Source organism: Odocoileus virginianus, chromosome 17 (assembly GCF_023699985.2).
Source record: "Odocoileus virginianus isolate 20LAN1187 ecotype Illinois chromosome 17, Ovbor_1.2, whole genome shotgun sequence".
NCBI lineage: Eukaryota > Metazoa > Chordata > Mammalia > Artiodactyla > Cervidae > Odocoileus > Odocoileus virginianus.
The window spans coordinates 13,548,105-13,574,603 of record NC_069690.1 but is presented as its reverse complement, the minus strand read 5'-3'; the positions used below and the strand labels follow the sequence as shown (position 1 = coordinate 13,574,603).

The following is a 26,499-nucleotide window of genomic DNA, read 5'->3' as shown; positions in this document are numbered from 1 at the left end:
GCCCTTGCAGCCAAGGGCAATCAAAGGCCATTCTCCCCACCGCGCGACCAGAAGAAAAAAGGCAGGCTCCGCGCCAGGAATGCCCCCTGGGAGCTGAGGGCTAAGACTGGCCGGATCTTCCTCCCCTCCCGCGGTCAGTGTGTGTGCCCACGAGGCCCTGGCAGGTGTGGAGTGCGCAGACTAGAGAGTTAGCCCAGAAGCCTGCTGAGACTGAAGACAGGGAGGCTGCGGAGCTGGGTCCTTCTCCAGGAATCCCTGCTATTCTTGGCCGGCCAGCGGGAGCTCCTGGAATGCTTCGTGTGTGGCCAGGACAACGGGGCCATTGTGAGCACCGGGGCTCTCCCAACATGCAGAGGCCCCCAGCGCCTGCAGCAGCCAGACCTCCAGAGAGGCCCCGGGCCTCCTGCGGACACACAGGGTTCTCCATCTGGCCTGGAGGGTGAGTGGGCGAAGGACACTTTGCTTTTTGAGGAGAGCGGCAGGACCCCTCTATCACGACTATACACCCGCACAGCTCACTGGGCCTGGCTAGGACAAAGAAGAACATGGTTGCCCCCTCCCCAGCATCCACGCCCGCCTGCTCTCACCGGACACCGGTCCAAGGAAGCTGCTCCCCTGCTCCAAGTCCACTCGCTGGGAGCACCTCTTTATTCCCACCCTCCCCTCCCAAAAAATAGCAGGGCCCAGCAGGTCTGCATTGGTCTCCTTGTTCTGGGTCCTGACTCCCCTGAGGTTTGAGACTCTGGTACGCAAACCATACAAGCTTCCTGGCGGCAGGACCTCTGATTAAATAACACACAGTTCTCTAGGGACCAAGTCAGGAGGTCCTGAGGGGAAGGGACAGCCTGGGAAAGTGTCCCAACTTCTCCGCTGAGTTTGGCAGCCGTCCTGGTTGTCCAGTACTGTGGCCTCGGGGACAGGAACTGCACCTTTGGGGCAGAAGCATAATCCCCAAGGCCTGGGGAGGAATGAGTCCCTGGGGAAAGGGCCCATGGGGTCTGGGACCCTTTTTAGCTTCTCGAGTTGATCCCACAATGGTCAATGTCTCGGGACTTCCCTGTGGTCCAGTGGTTAAGACTTCGTGCTTCCTCTGCAGGGGGACAGGGGTTCGATCCCTGGTTGGGAAATGAGATCTCGAATGCAATGTCTTGACAGCACAAAGACATCCTCCAGGGAACAAACACAGACCACCTTTCTTGTCCTGGCTTCTGTGGGGAGGCTCAGAGGCTTGTCTGCCCTTGGAGCAAGGGACACACATTGGCCATGAAAGCACTCACCAAGAGGTGGGGGCGTCTTCAGAACAGGGCGCCCCCTGAGTTGGCGTGCCAGCAGCCCATCCAGGGCAGCTCTGTGGCCCAGTGGCCAGAGGTGGTTGTCTGGAGCTTGGCCTGGTCGAGGCGCCAATAGCGGTCGTCCCTGAAGAAGATGATGGAGCCGTCAGGCCTGGGCAGGGCACCGCTGACCTCCTCCGGGATACCGCCCCAGTCCTGCAGGCCTCGGGGGTAGTAGGGCTCCACCTGCAGCCCCCCTCGGGCCAGCACGTAGTAGCGAGTGCCTTTGAAGAGGACAAGGCGGCGCAGAGGAGGGAAGAAGAAAGGCAGCATCGGGGTGGCTGGGCAGGCCCCCCGTCCGGCACAGCTGTGGGGAGCCCCACACTGGCTTGGGGCCCCGGAACCTCCAGCATCGACTCCCTGTGGGATGACGAAAGGGCCAGGGTGAGTTGGCCGTGTACCCCACCCCTGTCCCCCCACACCCCTACTCCCCATTGAGTTGGAGCCCAAGGTGGTTAGTATTCACGATAACCAAAATGGATCAGTGATAAATCGCAGAGGAGGAACTGCTGCGGCCTCAACTTCCAGCAGGTGTCAGCAGAGGGCGGGGAGCGCTGAAGACCCCCCCCGCCCCCGCCCAACCCCGGGCAGGAATCACACCCCCTCCCGGGTGAGGAATGGATTCCCGCGAGGCCAAGGGCTTTCTCCAAGGCCATTACTACCAACAATTCTTTGGGTTGGGGATTTTTGTTTCGATCACTACTGTATCCCAACACCTCCAACCCAGTGTGCAGAAGGCACTCAGGATTGGTCGAATCAATGAATAAACACTATTTTCTCATGTCATATACTGCACATTCCTCAGATTAATCCTCCTTAATTCCTCACATTAATCCTCCTTTCCCAACAAGGCTGAGGGATTCTCTTCCCCGTTCAACAAATTCAAGCTCCAAAAGCGGTGCTGGAGAAGACTCTTGAGAGTCCCTTGGACTGCAAGGAGATCCATCCAGTCCATCCTAAAGGAAATCAGTCCGGAATATCCATTGGAAGGACTGATGCTACAACTGAAGCTCCAATACTTTGACCACCTGATGCGAGGAGCTGACTCGATCAGGAAAGACCCTGATGCTGGGAAATATTGAGGGCAGGAGAAGGGAGTGACAGAAGGAGATGGTTGGATGGCATCACCGACTCAAGGAACATGAGTTTGAGCAAACTCTAGGAGATAGTGAAGGACAAGGAAGCCTGGCAGGCTGCAGTCCATGGGGTCACAAACAGTTGGACATGACTTGGCGACTGAACAACAATGAGTTAAATGACAGGCCCAGCCTCACACAGCTAGGCTTCTAAAGAAGGTTCATTCTTCTGCTGTATTGCAGAGCTCGGAGCTGTCCTCTGCCTCCCTCGTCTCTGAAGTGCTTCCACCCTCTCTCCTGGGACAACCTTGGCACCTGTGTCCCCCAATCCACCACTAAAGGAAGCTCCTGGGAGAGTTCCTGGGGCAGCAGGTTCAGATTGCAATCGAGACTCCTCCCCTGTTTTGACCTTGGGTAGGACTCAATTTTCTCTTCTGCCCCAGGGCTGGTACCTTTGAAGAAGTAGAAGTCTCCATCCTCCAATGACACGGCGGCTGCCTCGATGTGGGGGGGCAGCCCAGCCCACCTTTCCCGCAGTGGGCGGGGCTCTGAGACGTTGCCGTCAGCTGTCACCTCCCAGAACTGGTTCCCTTGAAAGACGTACAGACGCTGTTGTCCGTCTGCCCGGAGCCAAGAGAGAGTTGAGGAGTGACCGTCAGCCTCCTGCCTTCCTTTCATGGGAGGTGCTTCCCTAGAGCCCAGCTTCCCAAACTGATGAGAGGACCCAGCGGAGAGGATGCTGTGTGCACAGCTGGGACAGAAGCGAAAGTGCAGGAGGGAGCAGGATTTTGCTTGGCGTGGGCTTGCTACCCTGAGGAATGCTTGTGACTTGGGATTTCTAGGTTTTATAACTGCCACCCTCTCAACCTTGTACTTCAATTCCGGAGACCCTTGAAGATGCTGGGGGGAGGAAAGAAGAAAGCGAGGCACTGGTGGGACCATCTTACCTACAGTGATGGCATCGAAGGAAGAATGGCAATATTTAGGACCTCGGGTTTCCGGGCGCCTTCCCTGGAGTCTCAGGGGGTCCCAGGCCTCAAAGTCAGTGAACAGCTTTCCCGGCAGCTGGATGGCCGCTGAGCCCCCCTGGGGCTTCCCTTGGTGGGGGGAGGAGGAGGAGGGAAGCAGGAAAGAACACACACTGGCTGTGGGGTGGGGTGCTGAAAGCTCAAGACCTCCCCCTTGGTTCATTTCATTATCTGACAGGTGCAGGGAAGGAGAGCAGGGGTGGGTGGTGGGGGTTAAGAGTTATCCCTGGTTGTTGGTGTTAACTACAGCACCAAAGTCAGAAGTCCTCTTTCCTACCCCACAGCCTGTGAGAGGGTAAAACTGGAGCGGGGAAACAAACAAGGGTTTGGAACTAAGATGGGCAGAGGGTCCTCCTTCCTGCGTCCTGGACAATGCAGATAGTAGGAGTTTACAGTTCAGGGACCCAGGCTGTGATGATGACCGCAGTGATAATTACATCACTGCACCTCACTTGTGAGAGTGAGGCAGAGTCCAACAAGCTTAGAATGTGGCCTTAGTTCCTGAATCCTGGCCTGCACCTTCCTAGCTGTGTGACCTTGGACAAGTTATCTAACCTTTCTGAGCCCCATTCTCTTCATTTGCGGATAAAAAGATACTTACTTCTTGGGTGTGTTAAGTAGCCTGGCCCATGGTAGACACTCATGAAATATCAGCTGCTATTATTATGTTTATGTAGATTTCTTGGGCTACAAAGCATGTTCATAGGCACTAGAACAAGAGCCCTGTGGGGGTAAGCAGGGCCTAAATTATTCCCCTCTCCTTTTTTTTTTTTTAAGGTAAAATGGAGGATTCTAACAGAGGAAATGCTTTACCCATGATCAACGGCTAGTCTGATATGAAATGGAGACTTGATCCCAGGGATCCTGGCCCTGTCCACTGCCCTCACGTACTCAGGGACGCAGCCCCCCAGGCGGAGGCAGGCCTTGGGTCCCTATAAGTCTCCGGGCAACAGCACGGGTCAGTTCACTCTGGGGAAGACCTTGTCTAAGTCCACCGCCAGGCAGAGACCCAGGCTCGGGGGCGAGGGGCGGGGGGTTGGGTGGGAAGAGTGGGCATCAACGTCACGGAGGCTAAAGTTTGGGAGAGAGCCACGGGAGCTGGGAGCAGGAATGATGGGGGCGGGGGGGGGGGGGGGCTGGAGGCGTATGGGAGGAACTGCGCAGCCCGGGGTTGGGCAGGAACAGACAGTTGGAATGCAGAGGAGAGCTGTGCCCAGGGCGGGTCGGGATGCTGGAAATAGGCGTAGGGAAGCAGCAGAGCGGGAGATGAGGTTTTTCAGATCTGAGGGGAGCCTGAAGCTACAGATCGGAAAGGACCAGTGATGGGCAAGCCAGTTTCCTGCGCTTAGGATGGGGGATCCTCTTTGAAGAGCCGGCGTCCGAGCCCTGGGGGTCCCGGGTTGGGGGTGGGGGGCGCAGGCGGCGGGTAACGGCGCAGGGGCGTGCGCTCGGGAGGCTCTCACCATACAGGCTCTGCACGGCCAGCACGTCGTCCCAGCTGAGCAGCGCGTCGCGGCCCAGCCTCTTGTAGTACGGCGCCATGAGCGCGCGCGGCGCGGCCGAGTGGGTCAGGCCAAGCGTGTGGCCGATCTCGTGCGCCAGCACCACGAACAGGTTGCGGCCGCGCCGGCGGCTCAGGGACCAGCGCTCGTCTCGGTCGAAGTGCGCTTCCCCGCGGCGGGGCAGGAAGGCGTGCGCCAGGGCGCCCCCTGCAGGCAGCGTGGCGGGTCAGGGGCAGCCGGCGCCTCCGGCCCTCCACCCCCACCACCGCCCCGCGCAAACGCCGTTGGCTTGGGTGTGGGTGCTTTTCTGATGGGTGATTTCCCTCCTAATTGAGTCTGGCAGAGGCGGAAGTGTGGAGCAACGAACAGATGACTAGGCTGTGGGTCTGGACGCCTCGGGGGCAGCGTGGTGTGCAAAGAGCATGGGGCCAAACTGCCTGGCTTGCAATCCTGGTTTTAACCGTTTATCCTAGCTGCTGCGACCTGGGCAGATAGCTCAAAGCCTCTGTGTCTTAGCTTTTGGATCTGAGAAATGAGAATGTTGACTAAGAGAGTCGATCCTTGCAGGGCTGTTCTGAAGATTAAAAAGGGATGTGTTGCTCAGAATAAAAGTTCGATTTTTAAGTTGTAAAAAAAAAAAAAAAAAAGGATGTGTGCACAGCCCACAGGGCTTCCCAGGTGGTGCTAGTGGTAAAGTACCCGCCTGCCAATGCGGGAGACATAAAAGACATGGGTTCGATTCCTGGGCAGGGAAGATCACCTGGAGGAGGGCATAGCAGCCCACTCCAGTATTCTTGCCTGGAGCATCCCCGTGGACAGAGGAGCCTGGAGGGCTACAGTCCATGGGGTCGCCAAGAGTCGGACACGTCTGAGCACACCACACAGTACATGTGTATGTCACATGTAATACTTAGAGCCTACTGTGGGTAATAACTACTACTTATTTTTGAAGAGATCTAGGATTAGGGGTCACTGGTTACCCCAGAAGGGGGCAGAATGAGACTTCTGGGGTGTTGGTAATGTTGTTTCTTCATCTAGGTGCTGGGTGTGTTTATGGGGAGATACAGGCTTCCTTTTTAAGAAGTATATATAGGGGAATTCCCTGGCAGTCCAGTGGTTAGGATTTGATTCCTATCAGAGATCTAAGGTAACTAAGAGCCTGCATGCCTCTGAGTGCAGCCAAGAAATAATAGAAAAGAAAGAAAAAAAAAAACTTGCATTCACTTGTTCTTGCCTTCCCTCTGCCAGGGCCCTCTGTGGGTCTCTGCTTCCCTGCTTGTAATAGGCGTGAGCAGAGGGAGATGGGCTGGATCAGTCATTCTCAAGCTTATAGCAGGGCCCAGATGCACTTTTAGTTTCTAGAGCCCTACCCCCTCAGAATTCACTTTCCCCAAGGGTCAGAAAACAGCACTGCAATGATGCTGGCTTAGGAGCCCATTGAAAGTCCTTCTGACATGGACTTCTTGGAACCCAGGCCAGCAGGGACTGACAAAATTTGGGGGGTTACCACTAGAGGGAGCCTCCTGGGGCATGGAGAGCCGGCCTGAGGAGGAATGTGTGTGTGTGTGTGTGTGTGTGTGTGCACATGCTAAGTCATGTCTGATTCCTTGTGACCCTATAGACTGTAGCCCGCCAGGCTCTTCTGTCCTTGGGATTCTCCAGGCAAGAACACTGGAGTGGGTTGCCATGCCCTCCTCCAGGGAATCTTCCTGGCCAGGGATCAAACCTGAGTCTCATGTCTCCCGGATTGGCAGGTGGGTTCTTTACCTCTAGTGCCAACTGGGAAGCCAGTGTAGGAGGAATATTTGCTTCTAATTTTGAACATGCCTCAAGTTGTTTTGAGCCATGTAAGCCCTTACTGTGTAACCCTCACCATGATCCTGGAAGACAGATGGGCAGGTTTCAAAGGGAGAAGACGTAAACTCAAACAAACTCCAGTTTCAAATCAGAGAGCTGACTGCCAGTCCAGCGCTGTCTTAGCAACCAGACTCCACCTGGGTACGGCTATCAGCGTCTCATGGCGATATTGTGGGTGAAGGGAGTTATATGCAAGCGCATGTGAGTGGTACATGTGGATTCTTGTAAAGCCTGGATTTCTCCCAGTCCTACCCTGGGTCCCAGGAGCAGGGCTTGGAAGTGGGTTTTGCTCTGAGTGGGCTTGATGGAAAGTAGGAGGGTGCAGGGGAGGTGGGGGCCCAAGTTCCCAGGCCACACAAGGGCTTAAGTTCTGAAGGGGTCTAATGAGGTCTCCTTGCCTCCCTAGCGGAGAGGAGATACACAGATAACCTGTATTCAGGTCATGAAGGCCAGTGCTGGGCAGACCGAGATGAGGGCAGTTTACATTATAACTAAAGGGCAGTAAGCCTTTAGTTTTGGGACCAAACAGAAGAGTCTGGGCTGTGAGTGTGTGAAGCGGTTGGCATGGAGGGGATAGAATGTCCCTTTCCCTGCATCCGTGATTGTGCTGTGGGTGGTGGGAGGGTAGGGGTGGAGTTGTGGTGGCCTCCAGGTGTTTTTAGAGCCTTGGTCTGAGGGAACATCCACTCCTGGAGAAAGAGAGGCACCAGCCTGACAAGAGGCAGGGTATGGAGGAAAAGACCCCAGGAGGTTCTCCCAGTAGAGATAATACTCCTTAGAGTTTGCAAGACACTCTCCATGCAGAACCTCATGTGACCAACCCTTCAGCCATGCGGCACCTAAGAGAGCAGGGATCACTGTTCCCATTCTACAGGTGGGAAGACTGAGGGTTCTCTGGAGGGGGCTGCAGCCTGGCCAAGCCTACAGGAGGAGCGAACCCTGCACTGCCTTCTCTCCAGACTGCCTTTCCTAGTTGGGTGTCCCTCCTGCCCTGTAGGAGAGAGGCTCGGCGTCAGCACCTGGGCCATCGAAGGCGTTGCTCAGCCCGTCGTTGTGGTCCCCTTGGAAGAAGGCGAGGCGGATGTCAGCGGGGCCCGTGGCCGGGGCCTCCCAGAACTCCAGCGCCGAGACGTTGCTCCACAGCTGGAAGGCGGCACGCACGGCCCCCCGGACTGCGGGCTCGGGCAGGTGCTGGGGCCAGTTCACCAGGCGGTAGGAGAGATGCCGTTTGTACCACTTGTTGCCTGCCACCCAGAGAGGCTGCGTCAGTCACAGCTGCTGCGGAGCCTGGGGCTGGCCCTGTGGACCCTTTTGATGGGGAGATCGGCCCTCCCCCGGGAAGTCCGTGAACTGGCGAAGGAGACACAGCCTTGGCCCAGAGAAGCCCCCATCGGTGGAGGCACTGATCTCAGACTGACAAAGCGACCCTTGTCTTGCACAGTCTCTGGTCCGGTGGCTTGGCCGGGGGAGGCCCCCATGTGATGGGAGCTGTGGAGCCTCGACTCAGGAAGGATCCCTAACCCCAAGGACTCTCGGGTCTGGGGTCACCTTCCCCACTGTCTGGACCAAGCTTGAACATTGAGCCATGCCTCTTGCTGGTAGCGGATCCCAGCCCCTGCCTACCGTGTGGGGGCGGAGGAAGGGGGGCCGTGGGGGCTGCACCCGAGATTCCCCTCTCCCCACTCCTCTTCCCCACCCCTCTCACTCTCCTGCTATCTCCCCTTCCCCGCGCCCCCAGGCCTGCCGCTGACAAGAGACCACAAGGCGCATTTATTTGAGGTCCTTCTCTGCCCCCCCCGGCCCTCCCCCCTCACTTCCTCAGGGACTCTGCAGAGCTCTGAGGTGAAAACAAATAAGAACAAAGGATGTGTTTTGTCACTGACCAAGAGAAATTTTTCCATTTCCACTCAGTGAAGAGTTCCTTTGCCCCAAACTGCAGTTCCTCCCAGAGGCCGGAGATTCTGGCCTCTTGCCCGCGTCCCCAGCCAGCCAAGTCCCTCTGCAGCTCATCGGTCACCCAGGACCAGGGTGCTCAGAAGGTCCAGCTCTCAGACTTTTTAATGGGCTATTTCTGAGCTCTGCAGGCTCAGGGACTGAGACTGTGACCCCCAAGTGGAAGACTTGCAGCTCAGAGGTAGGACTCCTGGGAGTGCACGAGAATCACGTTGTCTTAATCACATTGTCTTTTGGGTCTCAGTGTCCTGAGTTACGGTAAAGAACCCGCCTGCCAATGCAGGAGACATAAGAGATGCGGATTCGATCCCTAGGTCGGAAAGATCCCCTGGAGGAGGGCGTGGCAACCCACTCCAATACCCTTGCCTGGAGAATCCCATGGACAGAGGAGCCTGGCGGGCTCCAGTCCATGGGGTCGCAAAGAGCTGGACATGGGTGAAGTGACTTAGCACTCACATATGTCCCACATGGACCAGACTTCCTGCAGCATGGGTGATGAGTGGGCAGGGCGGGCCTGCCTGTGTTGGAGGACAGCCCCCCTCTCTTCTCGGAGGGGGGACCAAGTGAAGGTTCAGAGCTCCTGCCCTTTTGTCCTGGGGCTGTCTTTGCCTGACCCAGGCAGAAGGCGTGAAGTCATGGGTGTTCAGCCATCTCCTTATCCATCTCTCTGCTCTGTTTTGCAGAGACTGAGACCAGGAGGAAGGGACTCAGAATGAGTGAGTCGGGACTTCCCTGGTCATCCAGGAGTCAAGATGTTGCCCTCCCCACGCAGGGGGCACGGGTTCCATCCCCGGTTGGGGAACTAAGATCCTGAACTTGGCACGGCATGGCCAAAAAAACAACAAACAAAAACAGAAAAAATAAAGATAAAATCTCTTAAGAAAAAAAAAAAAAAAAGAATGAGTGAGTAGTGGAGCTTGGCCCTGAGCCCCGGCCCGACACTGATAAGCAGGCACATTGGCTAAGACTCAAGGCTTATACATTTGCCTAAACATCGCTCTTTTGCGTCACAGCAGGGGCCCTGCAAGAGCTGAAATTCTCCTGAATTCTCTGGAGAGCAGAAGAGCTGAGTGCCCTTTCCCTCCTCTCCACCCCTCCACGCCCTATGGCAGGCAGGGAGGGACTGTCCCTTCTCCTACCCCGAGCCAAGCTCCAGGCAAGGCAAGGCTGCCTCCTGGGACTGTAGGGTCTGGCAGCCACCCAACCTCTCCCAGCCAGTGAGCAACTCTCAGGGAGGGAACAGGGGAGGATCTAAGGATGGGAGGGGGCCCAGGAGGGTAGAGGAAGGCCTGGAGTCCAGAGGCGCCGCCTGAGGCTTCACTCTACGCCAGGAAGCTTCTCTTTAACAAGTCTTCACTGGGCTGGACTCCTCTCCACCCTGCTATGGGTAAGCCACTCTCAGACTCTCTCCCCTCCACCTTCAAGCTTCTAGAAAAGTATGAGGCAGCTCCTTCTGCCTTTTTGCAGCTAGGAGAACCCCTCACTCTGTGGGCAAGAAGTGGGGAGGCTAGGGAGGACAAACAGAAATGGGAATTGAGAGAAAATGACTAACTGTCCTTAGGAGCGGAGCTGGGTGAGGGGCAGGGGAGCAAGGAACCACTGGGCCAGCAGCCTGAGCCTTTATCCCCTGTCTTCTTCTAGGTGTGTGTTCTCGGAGCAGACCGGCCACTTTGGGCCCCCATCCCAAACGCCTGGCCAGGCAGGGCTGGTTTCCATGGTGACCCTCAGGCCACAGTAGCACCTGGCATCGCACCCCCTACACCTTTGCTCCAAAATCCAAAAGGGAGGAGGGAGGAAAAAAGAGACGGGGAAGGGCAGAGAGCTAGATTCCTTGCTTGGGAAGATCTTGAAGTCCTGATTCCCAACAGGGAACTGATATTATGGAGAGAACATGGGTCAACATCCCAGTGCCTCTGCTTACAACCTCGAATATCAAATTAGTTGAATCTTTCCAAGCCTAAGTTTCCTTACTTGCAAAGTGGGGTTGGTAAGACCCACCTCCTGGTAAAAGTGAAATAGCAAGTGTAAAAGTAACACAAAGCTGCCTGGCATGTGGTGGGTGCTCAGTCAATATGCCGGCTCCTTCCTTTTATATCCCAGATACAACCCCCGGGACCCTCACCTGCATCAGCTCTGGGAGGTTTTGGGAGCATTGAAAATCAGCCCTGTAAGCACATCTAGTTCCATGTGAACTTCGGATAAACAGCAAATACCTTTTTTTTTTTTTGGTATAAGTATGTGAAAACAAAATAATTACTTGTTGTTCATCTGAACTTCAAATTTAAATGGGCATCCTGTGTTTTATCTGGCAACCCTGGAGCCCAACTTCATCAGTACAGCATTCATCCACATCATGGAAAGCCACTGGCCTAGAAACCCACATCATTTTTTATGCACCTACCCACGTTCTGGGGTTTTTCACATCTGGTGATCACTTAATCCTCCCAATGACAAGAAGGCTTGGCTACTGTGTGGCCCTGGGAGAGTTGCCCAAGCTCTTGATCCCTCATTTTCCCCATCTGTAAACTGAGGGTGATAAGGGGGACCCATCTCATACAGTTTTTATTGAATACAATGAGTTAATCCACGTAGAACCATGCTTGGCACATCATCAAGACTCAGCAGCCAACCAGGCTCCTCTCTCCATGGAATTCTCCAGGCAAGAATACTGGACTGGGTTGCCATCTCCTTCTCCAGGGTAACTTCCCAACCCAGGGATCCAATTCAGGTCTCTTGTATTACAGGCAGATTCTCTACTGTCTAGGCCACCAGGGAAGCCCAGTAATGATTACATTCTCTTTCCTAAGGCATAGGAAGTGCTCAGTGCCTGCCACACTCGCAGCTCCATTCTAGGGAACGTCCTCCCACCCAGGAGGAAAAGGAAGTCAAGCTGCTCTGGTGCATGTTGTGAACCAGAGGAAATTCTCTGTCTAGTCTGGCCACTGCTGTCTGGACAGAGGGGGACAGTGTCATGCAATGAGATGGAGAAGGAGGTACCTTAGCATGGATTGATGTTCAAAAGGAATGCTCCAGGACTTTTTACAATAGCCAAGACATGGAAGCAACCTAAATGTCCATCAACAGATGAGTGGATAAAGAAGAGGTACATATATATAATGGAATATTATTCAGCCATTAATAAAAATGAAATAATGTCATTTGCAGCCATGTGGATGGAGCTAGAGATTATCATACTGAGTGAAGTGTCAGAGAAGGAGGACGATCGTATGGCAGTCCTTGTATGTAGAATCTAAAAAGAAATGATATAAATGAACTTATAAAACAGACAGAGACAACAAACTTATGGTTGCTGGGGAGAAAGATGGGGGGATGAGACAGTTAGGGAGTTTGGGATGGACATGGACACCTTGGGGCTTCCCTGCTGGCTCAGCTGGTATAGAATCAGCTGGCAATGTGGGAGACCTGGGTTCGATCCCTAGGTTGGGAAGATCCCCTGGAAAAGGGAAAGGCTACCCACAAGGTAGCCAACAAGGATGTACTGTATAGCAAAGGCAATCTGCTCAGCGTTACGTGACAGCCTGGGTGGGAGAGGAGTTTGGGGGAGAGTGGATACATGTACATGTATGGCTGAGTCCCTTCCCCTTTGCTGAAACTATCACAACATTGTTAATCGGCTATACTCCAATACAAAATAAAAAGTTAAAAAAAAAAAAGAATGCTTCAAATTGGATGTGGTAAATGGACTCCGCCAGTTCCTCCCTTGGGGCTTGCCTGGAGGCTGCCTCCCTGTGCTCAGGTCACGTCCTGAGCGCCCAGGAGGCATCGCTTCAATTCTCTAGGACACCGGCTCTAGCCTGGACGTGTCGCTATTGAGACTGTCTGTGGCCCCATTTTCCACTGTATTCTCACGACAAGTCCCTTCCCCTTGGTAATCAGGGCCTCTCCTTTACAGATATTTCAGACACAGCCCAGGTCACACAACTAAACGCAGAGCCCCAGATCCATCCAGGGATGTTACTCCAGCTCACACTGCTCCTCCATTCTGCCTCACCCTTCCCCTCCACTGTCCAGAAGCATGGGGGGGCTGCAGAATATGCTGACTCCAAGGACATCGTGACCGCAGAGTCCAGATCCCCAGTGCTCCTCTCTGTTCTACCAGGAATGCATTCGGGCAGTACGGGGCACCCGGAGGGGCCGCACGTGTGGACACAGTGGAGCCGGATTGGCAAACACCTGGAAACACCCGTCCTCCGACAGCTGAGGGGAACGGCCCACAGTTTCCTTACAAATCAGCTAAGAAATACAAAAAACAGCATGCCTCCTGTTCTGTTCCTAATGGGTATTGTCAGCCAAAGTCGTTCATGCAAATTAAAAGAAGCAATGGCCCTAAGTGCCCATAGTAAAATTAATAATAGATGAGAACCTGACTGAGCAAACTCGTCTTGTTAGAAATCTTGAAAACTGCAAAAAACTGATTAGAAAAAACTAGACTTAGTACAGACAAGACGTTAAAATTACACAGTCAAACTTGTTATTGACAAAGAATTGACAAGAACCGAATCTTCTTCATAAATCTTAGTTCTGTAACATCTGATCCTGGAAGATTGGATTTGGACAAACAAGGAGAAAGTGGAGGAGGAGAAAGAAGGGAAGAAAAACCCCAAAACTACACAAGGAGACGTACAATGGCAAAAACTGTAACGTGAAAATGTGTAAAATAGACAAATTCAAACAGTCGGGAAGGAGGTTGATCAGTGTTGCCAACGGCTGGCGGGCAGGGGAATGGGACAGACGGTTTCTTTGTTGGGATGGGGTTTCTTTTTGAGGTGATGGAAATGTTCTGAAATGAGATTGTGGCGATGGTTGCACAATGCTGTGAATATACTAAAAATCACTGAACTGTTCACTTTAAGTGGGTAAATTGTATGGTAAGTGAATTGTATTTCCATAACACTGTAAAAAAAAATGTGCCATGACCAAAATAAAACTGATCGATGACACATCTTTGTTGAATAATTCTTATGAAAAAGAATCGATTCAGATGAAAATGACTTCAGTCAAATATAAAAGAAAACAGCGATGGTTTAACTGCCATAAATAGCAAATTGATCAAGGAATTAAGTGGGCTTGATGTGGTTTGCTCTGGAAAATACCTGCACAATGAAAGTTCATCAATGTAGGCATCATTCTGGTTTAAATGTGTGCTCACAAACATGAGCTTTGGGTTAAGAGGTCCCAGTTGCCCTCCCTAAGGAAGAGAGGTTATTGACAGAGCCTGGTCTGAGTCTGAGAAGTATTTTTCTGGCTACTGGGGAATTCCAGCCCACCTAGATTTTAACAGTACTCACCTTGCCTTGCAAAGCGTTTCTTACGCCTCATTTTGGCCCGGTGTCCAGCAAAGAGGGCACTGACTCTCTCGGTCCAAGGCATCTGGCTGTCAGTATCTGCCACCCCGCAACGGGGCCGCGTCATCTGACGCAGGGTGGCGGAGTCCAGCACCCCACTGACGGGCAGCTGGGAAACCCACTGGAACTCCCTGTTAGGAGGAATTGAGATAAAGGACCACAGCGGGAGGCTGGCTGGTGCAGGGGAAGGCAGGCGGTGGGGGACAGGGGAGGGAGCCATGAGCGTGACCTCCTGCACACAGGTGGGAGACCAGCCTTCTAGCAGGAAAGCAGAGGTGACCCAAGCTTTTGCACGCCAGCATCACCAAGTCTTCCACATCCCTCTGCCTTACCTGATGGCATTACTGAATCGCGTGGAGGAAGGACTACTGGGGACCTGGTCACTGAGATATCCATACTTCTCCAGGAATGCCTGGGGGAGAGATGAACATCAGCTTTCCCTTCAATGTAGCATCCTTTCCCCTTCCTGAATCTCCCAGGGTCCATGGCACAGACTTCACGTCCAGGCTTATGCTCATTCCCAACCGGGTCTATGAGCTATAGCAGAGAGAATCCTGGCATCAGAGTCAGAACCTGCACTCAGTTCCTGGCCACCACTGATGAACTGGATATAGTTCTTTTTTTAAATTAATTTATTAAAACATTTTATTGTTTATTTATTTGGCTGCACTGGGTCTTACTTGCAACACGCAGGATCTTTATTTGCCGCATACGAACTCTTAGTTTCAGCATGTGGGATCTAGTTCCCTGACCAGGGATCAAACCCAGGCCCCCTGCACTGGAGCACTGAGTCTTACCCACTGGACCACCACGGATGTCCGTGGATATAGTTCTTGGAGGCCAGTGGAGAGAAGTGTGGGACTCACTGCCCATACCTATCACCAGTCCAGCCCCTCGGGTGAGTGAGGCACTGGGCTCCCTGTTTGCCCTTCTCATGGATAAAGTCCCATCAATGGATTAAAAAAAAAAAATGCCACCTCAGCTCCTGAATTCTTATATAGACACATCGACTCTTCATTTTACCCCTCTTTGCTATGTTACCTATCCAGAAACAATTTTCTATCTTTCTTGTTCTCTTTGCTGTATTTCTTAACTCAGATCAACTCCAATCATAGCCGATGCTTCAAGGAAAAGGTACAAGTTGGGAACAAAATCACACTAAGTAAGCAGCCCCTAAACCTCCCGCCTCCTTTTTGTGGATTTCATTACCTCGATCTCCAGCACACTGTACATCCTCTTCTCAACACAGCCCTGTTCCATAAGAAACCCTCGTTCTAGACAAACTCTTTCCAAGTCCATTTGATTGTTCTTCTGTGCTAATTTATTGGTATTTCAGCACTATTGTTTCCCTCTTTCTCTTTGCATGTTGGTGGTGGTTTAGTCGCTAATTCGTGTCTGGGTGACCCCATGGACTGTAGCCGGCCAGGCTCCTCTGTCCTTGCGATTTCCCAGGCAAGAATACCGGAGTGGGTTGCCCTTCCCTTCTGCAGTCTGTTTGCATAGGTACACTGTTTGGGGTTGCACCTTGGATTAAAGGAGTTCTAGGGGTTTAATCTGGAAGACTCTTTATGGCTCAAACTAGTGTGGCATTATAGAGTAAACTCTGGGCTTGGAATCAAGAATCTGTTCACCACCATGACTCTGCTGGGTGGCCAGGGACCTCTCTGAGCTTCCATTTCTTCACCCACAGTGTGAGACCAGAAATAACCCCACCGGATTCTCAGAAGGATTAAATACAGCAGTGTCCATCTAGCATAGTTGTCTGGTATATAGAGAACACTCAATGCACAGTTGATCTGGCTGATCGACCTTAGTGGGAAAATCAACAAGACTTTCGGAAGGCAACCCCTCTATGAGACAGGAAGTGCTTTGAACAAGGCAGTTGTGCCTCTGTTAATCAGGCCCTCTATCTCAGACTTGCCTCACGCCAGCCAGGTGCCTAGCTCTCGTCCGTGCCTCTTCCCTCTCCCCTGGGGAGGGTGGACAGAGTGGCTTTCTACTGGAAGCCAGGGAGGAATTAATGTTTCCCCAGAAGTGGTTTTGCTGAGTGAGTGACCTGGGAGAGACTGAGTCACAGGCTAACAGGGTGGCACTCCCCGTGTTCCTCCCCCTAAACCCACCCAGCCCTTATCAGGGAGTTGGCTCTGGTTCTGGAACTACGAAGCCTTGCACAGAGCGGGAGGGGAGAGGGGAAGTGGGCTAGCGGCGTCTCCTGTTTCCTGGCTGGGCTGCCAGCGCCTGGTACTTCTGGCAGGCAAGGTGGGTGGAGGGCAGGATGGGGCTGGAGGCTTTTGCAGGGGTCTATCAGAGGGGAAGTCCTGGGCTGCCTGGTCTCTGGGAATCTGTGGGTTGCAAGGCAGAGCTGAATTTCCAGCAGGCAGAGCGCGCAAGCATCCAGGACACCAGCCAAGAGACACCAAAAGAATGAGTAAAAGAAATGTTAAGAATCTGACACTTTATACTTCCATAAAAGCACAGAAATGTTATAATGGGGATTATCAGGATTTCAGAACTCCCTTATAGTTATTCTATGTTTAGTATGCATGCGTGCTTAGTCGCTTCAGTCGTGTCCCACTCTGCAACCCCATGGATGGTAGCCTGCCAGGCTCCTCTGTCTGTGGGATTCTCCAGGCAAGACTACTGGAGTGGGTTGCCATTTCCTCCCCCAGGGGTGTTTAATATGCACATATTTTAAAATATTTTAGGTACAGGCAGGGGCCCCTTAATCCTGAGTGTCCTCAAGTTCTGTCGAGTGGATGGAGGCCCACATCTCAGGCGAGGAGGAGGCACGGCTGAGATGCCCTCTGCTCCTGAAGGCTCCCTCACCCCCTTCTGTGTGCCCCTTTGCCCTGCCTCAGTTTTCCTCCTGCAAAGCTGAGAGAAACTCCCCTCTCTGCCTGGGAGAAAGAGTAGGGGTGCAGGGCTGGAGGGGCTTCCCAGGTGGTGCTAAAGAACCCACCTGCCAATGCAGGAGACAAGAGATGCAGGCTCCATCCCTGGCTCAGAAAGATCCCCTGGAGGAGGGCACGGCAACCCACTCCAGTACTCTTGCCTGGAGAACCCCATGGACAGAGGAGCCTGGTGGGCTGCAGTCCTTGGGGTCACAAAGAGTCAGACACGACTGAAGCGACTTAGCATGCACACACGCAGGTGGCAGCGTGGCCGAGACCCCAGGAGAAAACGCAGGCCTGGGGGGCTGTGCTGTGCGCTCTCAGGGGCTCCCAAGCTGCACCTGGGGTCACCTCTGTCCCCCTTCTCGGAGCCCATGCCCAGGTGCTCCTCCCTGCCTCGCCGTTCAAGCACCAGGTTTTCTCCCTGCCCTGTCCTCACCCCGTCATGTCCCCCACGGAGCCCAGGGCTGCAGCTGCAGGAAGAGGAAGCTGGAGGGCTGTGTGCCTCCATGATTCACGCTCTCAGGTCTCAAAGTGTGTGCCAACCTGCTTCACCCACTCACTCAGGACGGGGGCCGCTTCCCTGCGGAGTCGCCTCCGTAAAGCCCTGGGAGTGGCTGTGGTGTCTGAGAAAAAGGAAAATGGTTCTCCCTGGACCCAGAAAGCTAAGAAGGATCAGAATTCCAGGGGTTCGAGTCCTTCATCTGTCCTGACTTGCCCTGGGAGGGTGTGTAGAGCCCAGCCCACCCAGCGCCTGAAGGAAGGGGAAGTTCTGGCCATTTCTGAGCAGGGCAAGACTAGCAGTGAGGTGTAGCAAATGAATCCCAGAGCTCTGAGTCATGAGCCGGGCAGGGCAGGAGCCCAGGACTGAGCACTTGAACTTTATTCTTGGTGCTGCGGAGAACTGTGTGTCCTTAAGCAAGTCCTGTGCCTCTCTGATCTCAGCTGCCTCTTCTATAAAACGAGGGGGTTGCAAGACCTCCCTGGCGGTACAGTGGCTAAGACTCCATGCTCCCAAAGCAGGGGGCCTGGGTTGGATCCCTGATCGGGAAACTAGATCCCACATGATGCAACAATGAAGACCCAGTGCAGCCAAATAAATAAATATTAAAAAAAATAAAGTGAGGGGATTGGATTAGTGCTAAGATCTGCCCCAGTTCCTTCTATTATTGGAGCCTTGCTTCTGCAACTGATTAGCTGTGTGAACTATCCGACAGAGTTACTTACCCTCTCTGTGCCCCCAAATATAAAATGGGGTTAGGAATACTGCCTTATGCTTTTCACAGGAGCATTGTAAAAATCCAGTAAGAGGAAGCTTTGGGAAGCTTTTATGATAGTTGCTTCATTAAAAATGTTATTTTCCCCTTTACAGACACAGAACTTAATTGCTGGAAGGGACCTTTGGTAAATGAGTTGAGGAGGGACCAGCTCCCAGTCTCCTGTCCACAGAGTGGCTGGGACATCCTCCATATCAAAAATTGCAAGGACTTCTCTGGTGGCCCACTGGTTAAGAATCTGGCTGACAATGCAGGGGACACCGGTTTGATCCCTGGTCAGGGAACTAAGATCCCACAGCCACGGAGCAACTAAGCCCGTGAGCCACAACTAGAGAAAAGTCTGTGCACCGCGACGAACGACCCTGCATGCTGCAATGAAGATCCCACGTGCGGCAACTAAGACCCGATACAGCCAAAGAAAGGAGTAATTTTAAAAAGAACTGCAGCAGCAAATATGAAGCAAAGAACTTGGAAAATTGCAAAATGGCAAGCTCATGAAGAAACCGCATTGCTTTACCTATGATCTTTTCCTTCTCATATTATGTTCCCTCTTGATTTTAATCTTTCTATAGTGACTCTGTGATTGTGCTTATCATCCAATACATCTGTAGCCCTATTAGCTAAGTCAAGATGCAGGGGGTGATAGCTGACGTTCTTTCTTGGCCTGAGTGCTGTGGTGCTTCAGTTGTGTCTGAATCTTTGTGACCTTACAGACTATAGACCGCCAGGCTCCTCTGTCCATGGGATTCTCCAGGCAAGGATACTGGAGTGGGTCACCATGTCCTCCTCCAGCAGATCTTCCCAACCCAAGGATCAAACCTGTGTCTCTCATGTCTCCTGCACCGGCAGGCGGGTTCCTTCCACTAGGGCCATCTGGGAAGCCCAAGCCCTCTCTTGGCATGTCCCATGAATAAATATATTTTCTGGTCATCAGGTGACCACAGTGAGCTCCTGCCTATTGCAAAGTTTTCAGGACAGCTCACTTTCCTTGAGCATCACAATTACCTTGAAAGAATATAGGCAGGACAGTGTCACTCCCATTCTAAAAATGCGAAAAGTAAGTCTCAAGGGAGTACAGCGTCTCATATGCTATGCTGTGCTTAGTCGCTCAGTCATGTCTGACTCTTTGAAACCCCATGGACTATAGCCTTCCAGGCTCCTCTGTCCATGGGGATTCTCCAGGCAAGAATACTGGAGTGGCTTGCCATGCCCTCCTCCAGGGGATCTTCCCAACCCAGGGACTGAACCCAGGTCTCCCGCATTGCAAGTTGATTCTTTACCAGCTGAACCACCGGGGAAGCCCACAGGATCTCATACTTGAATCCAAATTCTCAAAAACCTACCCCAGGAAGTCTTGTTACACATTTAAACAAGTGACTCAGATGCTTTAAAGCTGAAGGATCAGGGTCCAGCCTGCTCTGGTCCCTGGGAGACGGTCCTCAGATTAAAAAAGGTAAAACTGGGAGCATTTCTAGCTAGATTCCTTCTGTCTCCTCTGCAAGCGGGTGCAGAGGGAAGAGGCTGCTTAGCCAGGGAACTCCGGCTTTCAAGAAAGAGGCTGGGATCACATCTCCCATGACATCCAAAGGGGCGATCTGACAAGCCACAGGTATTCGACAGCACTCAAGTATGTTCTTCACAAAGACAAACATCTGCTTCCAGAATTCATTGCTTTTGCTCTGACTTCTGGAACCTACTGAAAGCTTCAGGGCAGTGGGACCAGCTTGGCCCCTTTCCTTTATTTTGGGTGAAGACCTCCCCTCCTCTTCTGACTCCCTTCCTCTCATCCTCCTTTCCCTTGTCCCTGGTTCAATATTCACAGAGTTCTGTCTGGGTATAACCTAGACAACTCTTACCATAATCCTCATCCTTTCTTTCACTTTCCATCCTTAAGGAAGTTGGAAAACATTAGCTGCCTACTCTCCAGCCAGATCCCATCTTGTATTTTTTTCTAATGTCAAATAACCAGACTGTATGGAGCCATGGTCCTCATTGGATGCGGGGTTAAGTTTAAGGCATAAAATAACGTCCCAACTTGGGGACTTCCCTGGTGTCCAGTGGCTAAGACTCCACACTCCCAGTGCAGAGGGCCTGGGTTTGATCCCTGGACAAGGAATTAAGATCCTGAATGCTGCAACTAAGACCTGGCACAGCCAAATAAATGTGAAAATATTAAAACAAAGAATGCACTAACAAAGGTTGTGTTTAGGGAGAGTTGTCCAATAGTCTCTCTCTTCTGTGTCCCTGCGCCCACCATCCAGCTTTCACTAGATGTCTTGTTTTTTTCAGACTGGCTTGACAGCTGCTTTTCCATCAACTCTCGGTCCTCTGAGACCCCGCAGAGCCTCTTGTGCACCCTGTGAGTCACAGAGCGGAGCTCTTGGGAACGACTTCCACACCTGGGCTTCTGGGTTTCTGACTCACATGAAGTCAGGAGAATGGCTCTGGGGTATGAGAAACAGACACTGCATCTGGGGGTGGATATTCCACAGAAGCCCTAAAGTGTCCCTAGAGAGACAAGTTACCCAGCTCCCTGTTGCACCCGCGCACTGGGAGTAGCTATGCAGATACGGAAGGCAGGTCCTGGACACACTGCCTGGTTGTTCTAAAGAAAGTCCAAGCAATGTATGGTAGACAGACAGATCCCTTGGGACAGTCTGTGCTGCCCCAGAACAGGACAGGGCCTGGCTGGGAATGGGAGGGGGAGCCGGGGTGGTGATGTCATTCATTAAGTCTCCGTCTGGCAACTAAGCAATGGAGGCGCTTCCTACTCACTCACACTGTGAGCGGCCCTGGTTTTCCTAAGTGGGCAACAATGACCTCGTTCACAATGCAGCTTTGTAAGCAGTCAGACCCCTCCCAGGCAAAGCCCACTCCGGAAAACCCTTGATTTCATTTCTTTGTGTGCATACAGGGGACACACGGAGCCACTCTTGCAGGGCACAAGAATATACACAGAAAAGAAAAAAAAAAAGAATATACACAGGACTTCCCTGGTGGTCCAGTGGTTAAGAACCCGCCTGCCAGTGCCCAGGATGAACCCAGGATGAACCCACATGCTGCGGGGCAACTAAGACTGTGCCCACAAATACTGAAGCCTGGATGCCCTAGAGCCGGTGTTCTGGAACAAGAGAAGCCACTACAATGAGAGGCTCTCGCACTGCAAATGAGAGCAGCCCCCAGTCACTGAAACTAGAGAACGCCCACATGCAGCAAGGAAGACCTGGTGCAGCCAAAAATTTTAAATTAAAAAAAAAAACTGCACACAGAGACATCCAGATGGATAGACATGGACATAGGAAGATGAAACATACACACACATACACGCAGAAGCACAGGCATACAAACATACCAAAGTTAAAGAAGGTTAGTGCTGGAGAGAATCTTAAAAGTCAGTTAAGGAATGTAACTCCTTCATTTTACAGAAAAGGAATCTGCAGAGTGGAGAAGGGAAGTGGAAGCTTAAGATCCCATGGCTTAAAAAAAAAAAAAAAAATGATCCCATGGCTTGTTCCCGCTGTGCCTCTCCTGCCATCTCCAGAATGCTGACCTTTGCCTATGAGCTCAGCAGGACTGCTGGGCTTTGTTTGGGATCTGGCTCCCTGCACTGTGGTCAGAGAGCTGCGGTGATCAGGAGGCTCACTTTGTGTGGGTTCCTGTCTGTGGATGGTTGTCTTTCCCTAAATGATCACAACACCTCCCATTCCTGTGCTCTCCTTACCATGTGACTGCAACACCCCTCCCGCCAATTGTGGGATTTCAGCTCCCTCCCCTCCAGCTGGGGCCCGGGGCTCCAGTCAGCGGAGTAGAGCAGAAGTGATGCTACGGGAACGTCCCTGGTGGTCCAGTGGATGAGACTGCGTGCTCCCAACGCAGGGGGCCCGGGGTTCAGTCCCCAGTTGGAGAACTAAGATCCCACATACAAAGCCCATGTGCCACAACTTCTGAGCCTTCTGAGTCTCGTGCACCACAACTGGAGAAGCCTACACACCACAACACAGAGCTCGCACACTGCGAGGAAGACCCAGCTCAGCCAAAATAAAAAAGTCTTTTAAAAAAAGAAGTGATGCCATGCAACTTCTTAGTCTAGGTCACAAAGACATAACACCTTCTGCTTCTCTTACTCTTCTCTCTCTCTCAACACTCAGGCTGGAGACCCAGCCACCATGTTTAGAGATATAGCCCAAACTAGCCCACCAGCAGAGACCACGTGGAGAGGAACCGAGGCTCGCAGCTGACAGCAAGCAGCAGCTGCCAGACAGGTGAGTAAGCAGCCTTCAGATGGTTCCATCTCCAGACACTGCAGAGACAGACAAGCTGCCCTCCGGGGCCTTGTTTGAAATTCTAACCCACAGAAGCTATGAACACAATAAATGGTTCTTTTACTTCACTGAATTTTGAAGTAATCTATAACATAGCCATAGTATCTGCAATACCATCTCTTAGGAATTATAGTCTTGTTGTCAAATGCTGAAAATAGTTGCCTTACATATTTTGCCCTGTGTTACTGCTCTAGGGGACTAGTCACCATGCCAGGACTTTAATTTGAAGCTCTGTTTCCCTGGTGGCTCAGATGGTAAATAATCTGCCTGCAATGCTGGAAACCTGGGTTTGATCCCTGGGTCAGGAAGATCCCCTGGAGAAGGGAGTGGCAACCCACTCCAGTGTTCTTGCCTGGATAGAGGAGCCTAGCATAGAGAAGCCTGGCAGGCTATAGTCCAGGGGGTCACAACTTTCTAAGATAACACCAACAAGAACAACATTGAGAGCAATTTTCTTTGATAGACTGTTTTCTACATACTAGGCACCATGCTGAGCCTAGAACGCATTTCACATACATTATCTCATGAAACCACACCAAAATCTTGTGGAATAGGCATTACTAACCCATATTACAGAAAAGAAAACTGAGGCTTATAGAGTTTAAATAATTTACCTGTAGTTTTTTGTACACAGGTCTGTCTGACACTGAAGCCCATGCAATTGATCATATACAGAAACACATATATACATACCAACATGACACAATTTGCATATATATTTATGCATATAGGGACCACACCTATTGCACATTTCACGAGTTCTTCATGCTTTTAAAAATATCTCTTGTTCTCAGAGTTAACAAAAAAATCTCCTTCCTTCAATTATGTTAAATAGACGGAAAGAGACTCAGTCTGCTAGATATTATGTTTCCCAAGCACACCCGAAGATGAAATTCTCTCCATCTGGGGCCACCAAAAGCATGGGCGGCAGAGATATGGTCTCTATTCTTGTGCCAAGGATTGTCTGGGACCTGGACTTGGGAGGAGGTGGGGTGGACTCTTAACAAGACTTGGCTTGGTCCACAGAAGCCTTCCCTGGGGCCAGAAGGACTCTGCACTTGATGTTGTAAGACACTAAAGTCAGAGAAACAAAGTGATTCTCGAATGTGCAAAAGTAGAGAGCATAGAGCAAGAGATCAGGGCTTCGAAGGGGAGGGAGTGAAGGCGTTGGGGGGAGGACCCTCTTGGAAGCAGGGCCATCTCCAAATATTTCAGAGCAGTGATGAGAGCCGGCTGTGGAAGGCAGAGCGGTGCAGAGGTGGCCCTCCTCATTCTGCAGGGTTCTTACATTTGGAGATTCTCCCTCTTCTGGGGGAGGGGAGTGGGGATACTGAGAAGCTTGCATCTGGCAGTTTCAGGGCAGGAATGATGCTATTAGAGGAGTAAGAGTCTCAGGGCAGAGTGCTGGACTCAGTCATTTAAAACTAACTTGGATCCCTACTCCTTAAAATAGCAGAGACTTCAGTTCTAATCCAAAGAAGAGATAAAAAACACGGAGATGCTTCTATGGGGAAGAAAGAAATGAAACTGGTATATATTATTACAGTCACCTTTATCTAGACGACAGACGCCCCCAATTCATCTCTACTTCCACTTCACAAAAAGTTCCCCTTGTGCAACCTACACCAAGCAGTTGAGTCCAGGGGAGGAAAATGAGATGGGAAATCTTTAAGGGTCACTTCCACCTCCCCACCCACCTTTCTAAGGTTCAGTCCTGAAACATTGTTTAAAGATCCTTAGAAACAACTCAAAGAGTATGCTACTCTTGGGGCTTCCCTGGTGGCTCAGGGAATCTGAGGAATCTGCCTGTCAAGGCAGGAGAGATGGGTTCCATCACTGATCCAGGAAGATCCCTCATGCATGGGAACAACTAAAGCCCCTGCGCCACGACTGAGCCTGAGCTCTAGAGCCTGGGAACCGCGCAATTACTGAAGCCCTTCGCATCCCTCCGCTCTCTAGATCCTGTACTCAGCAACAGGAGAAGCCAAGGCAATGAGGAGAAGCCGGCACACGACATCTAGAGCGCAGCCCCGCTCCCCAAAACTAGAGAAAAGCCCGGCTAGGCAAGGAAAACCCAGGGAAAGAAGACCCAGCCAAAAACAAATGAAAATTATTATTATTTTTAAAAAGAATATGCTACTTTGGGGGATTCCGCCATGGTCCAGTGGTTAGGACTCCATGCTTTCACTGTCAAGGGCCGAGGTTGAGCCCTTAGTTGAGGAACTTAGAATGCACATTCCGGGCAAAAAAAAAAAAAGAGTGTGCTACTTTTACCCATTTTACAGATGGGAAACTAGTTCTGAGCTTGGGCGCTCACTTGCCTCAGCTGGTCAGCTGCAGCACCAGCCCAAGGAGGCAGAGCTCTTCCCCGTGCCCCACGTCGGGGCCAGCCAGCGGTACCCTCTCCCCACCAATCTGGGAGTCTCAGGAGCGTCTGATCCGGGAGGGCTCTGGGCGTCGGAGGAATGAACTGCTAAGTCTCCCCAGCCTAGGCAGTGAGGGACAGTGGCTGCGCTCCAAACTAGGGTGTGGGAGTCCCCTCCCCCTCAGTTCTTGCCTGTCTATCCCATTTCATCGCTGACCCCTTCCCCGTGTCCTGGGAACCCGGTGAGGATCCGCGTGTGCGTGTGGTTCCAGCCCCAGCTTGGGGGCTCGGGATGGGGTGGGAAGGAAGAGAATGCTGCCCCCGGCTCTTTGCGTGCAGGTGTGAAGGGTGCGGAGGACAAGGGAGGGTCACGCCGACGGTCAGCGCGGATGGGACGGCTGGGTGGCCTGACTGCAAGTTCGGGCCGGTCCCCAGCGCGCGGACCCTCTCCGGCCGGCTCTCACCGCGTACCTCCGCCTCCCGGCGCAGCTCCCGGCCTACGCGCTGGGCGTCCAGGCCGCCCCACAGCAGCAGCGGCAGTACGCGGAGCAGCAGGGCGACCCGCGCGGCCATGTAGCCGCCGCCCCTGCGCGGGGCACCGGGCGCGGGGCAGCCGGCCGTCGGTCCGCCGCGCCCCGGCCCCGGCGGACACTCCAGCGCTGCGCCGGCCCAGTGCCGAGGGGAAAGTCGCAGGGCCTCGCCTGTTTCCCGGCTCCGAGTGCCGGGCGGTTCCTCCGCAGCGCTTCGTCGCGAGCCGGCTTCGAGGTCGTCCAGCCCTGCAGTGCCTGCCCACGGATCCGAGCGAGGGCTCCGGACCTGGAGGCGAGGGAGTGGGGAAGACGGGGCGGGACCCCGGCACTCCGGCCCCACCCACCCGGCTCGCCTCCTGGAACGCGCCGTTGTGTTAACAGGCGCCTCTTCCGCAGGCGGCGTGGCCTCGCCCCGCGCGGATCCGGATCTCTCTGCGGAGAGCAGGGGAGGAAACGTCTTCTCCTGGCGCTTGTGGCTACCTAAGACTTCGAGGAAGAGGAATTCTGGCCTACTCGAGGGTCATCGATTGTTTCAGCCGGGCCAACGGGGACGGAGGCCCTGGGATGTGAGAGAAGGAGCCCTGGACTGGGGTCCGTTCAGTTCAGTCGCTCAGTCGTGTCCGACTCTTTGTGACTCCAGCACGCCAGGCCTCCCTGTCCATCACCAGCTCCCGGAGTTTAAGACTTGAATTTGAGCTCCAGATGGGAATCCTGCCTCAGCCACCACCAGCTCGCTGTGTGGTCTTGGGCAAGTCACGCACCCTCTCTGAACCTAGCAGTAAATGAAGACAATAAGAATAGCGACCTCATGTGATAATAGGGAGCATTTAATGAGAGAACAATGCCCGTAGATAACGGAGCAGCGTACCTGGCTCCATGAAGTCCACGTTTTATTAATGGTAGGCTGCAGCTTATGACTTTTTGACTGCAGGGGTCCGTTTTCTCTTTAGTAAGATGAGCATGAATGATATTTAGTTTGCAAAGTCGCCTGAAGATCGAGA

At 52.7% G+C, this 26,499-nt stretch overlaps 1 protein-coding gene across 1 annotated transcript; it reads right to left on the bottom strand.

Moving 5' to 3' along the window:
* Positions 1-691: 691 nt before the first annotated feature.
* Positions 692-26,196, bottom strand: MMP28 (matrix metallopeptidase 28). Its single transcript, XM_070478661.1, is given in 9 exon segments — positions 692-1,595; positions 1,597-1,691; positions 2,860-3,027; positions 3,355-3,504; positions 4,899-5,144; positions 7,814-8,038; positions 14,057-14,244; positions 14,446-14,525; positions 25,440-26,196. Coding segments are annotated over 9 exon segments (1,554 nt in total). The 5' UTR covers positions 25,542-26,196; the 3' UTR covers positions 692-1,295.
* Between the last annotated feature and the right edge of the window lie 303 nt (positions 26,197-26,499).